The 3,809-nt window shown below is 43.8% G+C and overlaps 1 protein-coding gene across 1 annotated transcript in view; it reads left to right on the top strand.

Annotated features, from left to right (window-relative positions):
• Window positions 1-3,567, top strand: part of XYLT2 (xylosyltransferase 2) — a 49,437-nt gene extending 45,870 nt beyond the window's left edge. The window contains exon 11 of the mRNA XM_015811788.1: window positions 2,907-3,567. Within this exon, the coding sequence (XP_015667274.1) occupies window positions 2,907-3,229 (323 nt within the window). The 3' untranslated portion in view covers window positions 3,230-3,567. The remainder of the gene's footprint in view (window positions 1-2,906) is intronic.
• Window positions 3,568-3,809: the final 242 nt, after the last annotated feature.

Raw genomic sequence — 3,809 nt, 5'->3', positions numbered from 1 at the left:
GATATAATTAAGGTGTATATCACCATGGCCTTCTCTGACGTCATTAGGAGTTGACATATATGAGGACCCAAGTTGAGCAGAAGCACTGCTGGTTGCAGCTGTCTTCTGAATTTCCACATGGAAGCCACCCAGAATTGCTTCAAAAGAGATGGGTGGCAAATAAATGTAATAAAGCAAAATAAAATAATAAAAAATATAAACTTGAATCCAGAAGAACCTCCAGATTAGCTATCTGATTCTTCAGCATCCAAGACAGGCTGAAATCAGTTTTCTAATTCCATCTGCTTCCTGACTAAGACCACCTGTCTCTCTCTGGATTAAAGCAGAATGTATTAGCCCACATCCAGTATCCATTATTGCTACTAATTCAGCATGTCAGCAGTTTTATTGGCAGTAGATAAAGAGGTATGGAGCTGTGTATGTGTATGCACATGCATGCATGATGTGTTTTTAAGGGCTTCCAGTGTATTCATATATTACATTTATGACTTAGTCTTTTGTGTACATTTATGACTTAGTCCAGTAGTGGCGAACCTATGGCACAGGTGCCAGAGGCGGCACTCAGAGCCCTCTCTGTGGGCACGCACGCCGTCGCCCCAGTCTAGGCCTTCAGCTGGATTTTATAAAACCTTTTCGCTTTAGGCCTCCACCGCCATGTGCAAAAAAAAAAGAGGTTCAATCAATCAGTCAATTTCAACTTCTTGCGGGAAAAAAAAAGATCTTGCAAAGTTGGAATTGATTGATTAAACTTTTTAGTACCACCGCAGCCACGCCCAGCCAATTGGCCACACCCAGCCAATGGGCCAGACCCACCTGGCACCCGACGATGCATAAGTGGGTTTGGGGTTGCAGTTTGGGCACTCTGTCTCTAAAAGGTTCACCATCACTGACTTAGTCTTTTGTGATTCCCTGAAACATAACTAATTTCCATCACTCTGTTGTCTGCAAATGTCCTATAACGTTGTCAGAGGTTTGCATTAAATCCCTCTTTAAGGACGAAGGGGATATTATGTAAATATGTCCTTTGTCAAAACAGCAACAATGCAGTCCTAAGCATGGATATTTTGAACTCTGACCATGTATAGCAAGCTCAGAATTCGCTTTTGAGCCACAGCAGCAATGATCTCTCTCCTCTTCTCAAATTAGGGTGCACATCATATCTTTGAAAATGTACAGAGCTTGATTTAAAAGAACATTTAATTCCAGATCAGTAGGCAAAACAAAATATAATGCAGATTTTTGTGTTGCCACAATCTCCTGCCTTTCAAAAAGACCCAGAAACTATAATTGTTATAAAATTAATCTATAAAGCCCTACATAGTTTGATTCCAAAGTATTTCAGGAACTGTCTCCTGCCAGTAGAATGTGCCTAATTTACACGTGTATGTGTGGAAAGAAGGTTTATGGTCCTGTCCTTGCAGACTCCTTCTTATTGGCCCCCGGGATTTGGATACCCTGCTTCTGGAGCTATACTTGTGCTCCCTTCCAAAGAATATTTCTCAGGCAGCAAACACTGCACTATTTAATTGGGTGTTTATGCTGGGTGACTTTTATGGTTTTGGTTGACCCATTATAGATGGGATAACAAGTTCTTCTCATTTATATTTATTGTCTGGTTTTTCACTGAAATGGTTGATTCCCGTATTTTGAACCTTACCACTATAAATCTCCTGGAATTATAAGCAGTTCTGAAACTGTTACAGAACACTTGATAATGGCAACATGAAGGGAGGAGGAATTTCAGTTTACTGATCCATTTACATTAGCAGGACGCCATTTTACATTCCTGTTTTCCTAATGCAGGTGTCCAGCTCCTTGCAGAGACTGGACATCTTGTCTGTGATTGGGGGAGAAATATCCTTAGTCACCCCAAAAACGGTGCAAGTTTAAATTCAGAATGATGGGTGAAGTAGATATGGGTATAAAGTAAAGATGATCTTGAGAAAGAAAGGTGGGGTGGGGGGAGTTAAGCACAGTCCGACTTACAAAGATTTGGTTATGGTAGCCAATAGTAGTAAAAGTGAGTTTTAGTCTTCTTGTGGAGTTAACAACTTGTTTGGCCTTCTCAGTGGGGCTGATAGTATGCCTCCCCTTTCCCAATGACTGTGATGTTAAAGAGGGAAGGGAAGGAAGGCTTCTCCTCCCCCCCACCCGCCTTCAGTTCCATCCTCTGGCAGTCAGTTATTTTGCCCAAAGGCCACCAGTAATAAGGACAAGACACAGGAGGGATTCAAGACTAATGGATGTCCGTTGAATTGGTTCTAGTAGAATCGTACAGAATGCTCCATCACGGAATGTTCTCAATTGTTCTGAGATTGAACCACTTGCCAAACAGCCAGAAGTTACTCCAGGTTATTAGTTTGCTTCTAGCCTAGTACAGGTGGTCCTTGACTTACAACCATTCATTCAGTGACCGTTGGAAGTTACAGCGGTACTGAAAAAAAATGACTTACTGTTTTTCACACTTAACCAGTTGCAGTGACCCCCCCATGGTCACATGATCAAAATTTGGATGTTTGCCAACTGGTTCATATTTATCACAGCTGCAGTGTCTCAGGGTCACGTGATCCCAACCTTCTGATACACCAAGTCAACAGGGAAGCCAGATTCACTTAACAGCCGTGTTACTAACTTAACTACTGCAGTGGTTCACTTAACAGCTGTGGCAAGAAAGGTCGCAGAATGGAGCAAAATTCACTTAACAACTGTCTTGCTTAGCAGCAGAAATTTTGGGCTCAGTTGTGGTAAGTCGAGGACTTACCTGTACATGATTACTGTACACTATTTGGGGATGGCATATAAATAAAAATATGTGTAAATAAACACATACATACTTAAAATGTGGGCAGATTTATAGGAGCGCTTTGTCTTGCTCATCTCCTCTCTTTCTCTCTGTTCTGACTCAGATGATGGCAAGTGGCTCCATGCTGGCCCTCCCCGGAACGAGTACATGGAGCAGAATTTCCAGGGCCTGGCTGGGATCCTGAACCTTCCCCGTTTGGATGAAATTGGGCAAGTTTCCCAGCAGCACGCACAGCTCTTTGGCCATGCTCTAGAGAACTGGACAGACAGCAGCATCAGCAGTTTCTGGTCGGTAGCTGGACTCTGTATGACGAGCCCTTCCAGCTGCTCGCCCTTGGAGCTCTGTAACAAAACCTCCTGGAGCTCACTGTCCCCGGACCCCAAATCAGAACTGGGGACCATCAAGCCTGATGGACGGCTAAGGTAGCAGGGGCAGCCGGCAGCACATTCTTGGGATCAAGGAAGCATCCCCCATGGAGGGCATGGGGTGAGGGGGGGATATGGGCCCTCCTCTCTGCAGGGAAAACTCTTTATAAGACTTCCGCCTGTGAAAATGCACCATTGTCACATGGGACAAACACGGGGACAGAAACATTTTGTCGTGGCAGGCTTAGTGGTGCAAAAAGTGGCAGAGCAGAATTCCCCACCACCATTCTCAGGATTTGCTGGAAAGCAGCGAAGGCGAGGAAGAGGAGCAACATATTTATAAATCAGAGCAACAGAAACGTTCTTGACTGACAGATTCGACCGTTAGCTTCCTGGCTCCAGCACACCTAGGCCAGCGGGACCTCATCAATCATGGAATACGCTCTGCAAGATCAGGACGCTCTGTTCCCAAATGGTTGCTGGCAAAGCATTCTGGGAAATGACAGGATGGAGTTGAGGAATACAGGAAGCCAGTTGCTTGACAGACCTGTTTTCCATCTTCTTCCTCCTCCATCCTTTTGGTTCTTATTTTTTCCTCTTTTTTTTTAATAAAAGTGCATGTGTATATATAAGACAAAAGT

The sequence above is a fragment of the Protobothrops mucrosquamatus genome, unplaced genomic scaffold (assembly GCF_001527695.2).
Source record: "Protobothrops mucrosquamatus isolate PMUCROS unplaced genomic scaffold, P.Mucros_1.0 scaffold_52, whole genome shotgun sequence".
NCBI classification, from domain to species: domain Eukaryota; kingdom Metazoa; phylum Chordata; class Lepidosauria; order Squamata; family Viperidae; genus Protobothrops; species Protobothrops mucrosquamatus.
This window is presented reverse-complemented; position numbering and strand designations above follow the sequence as displayed.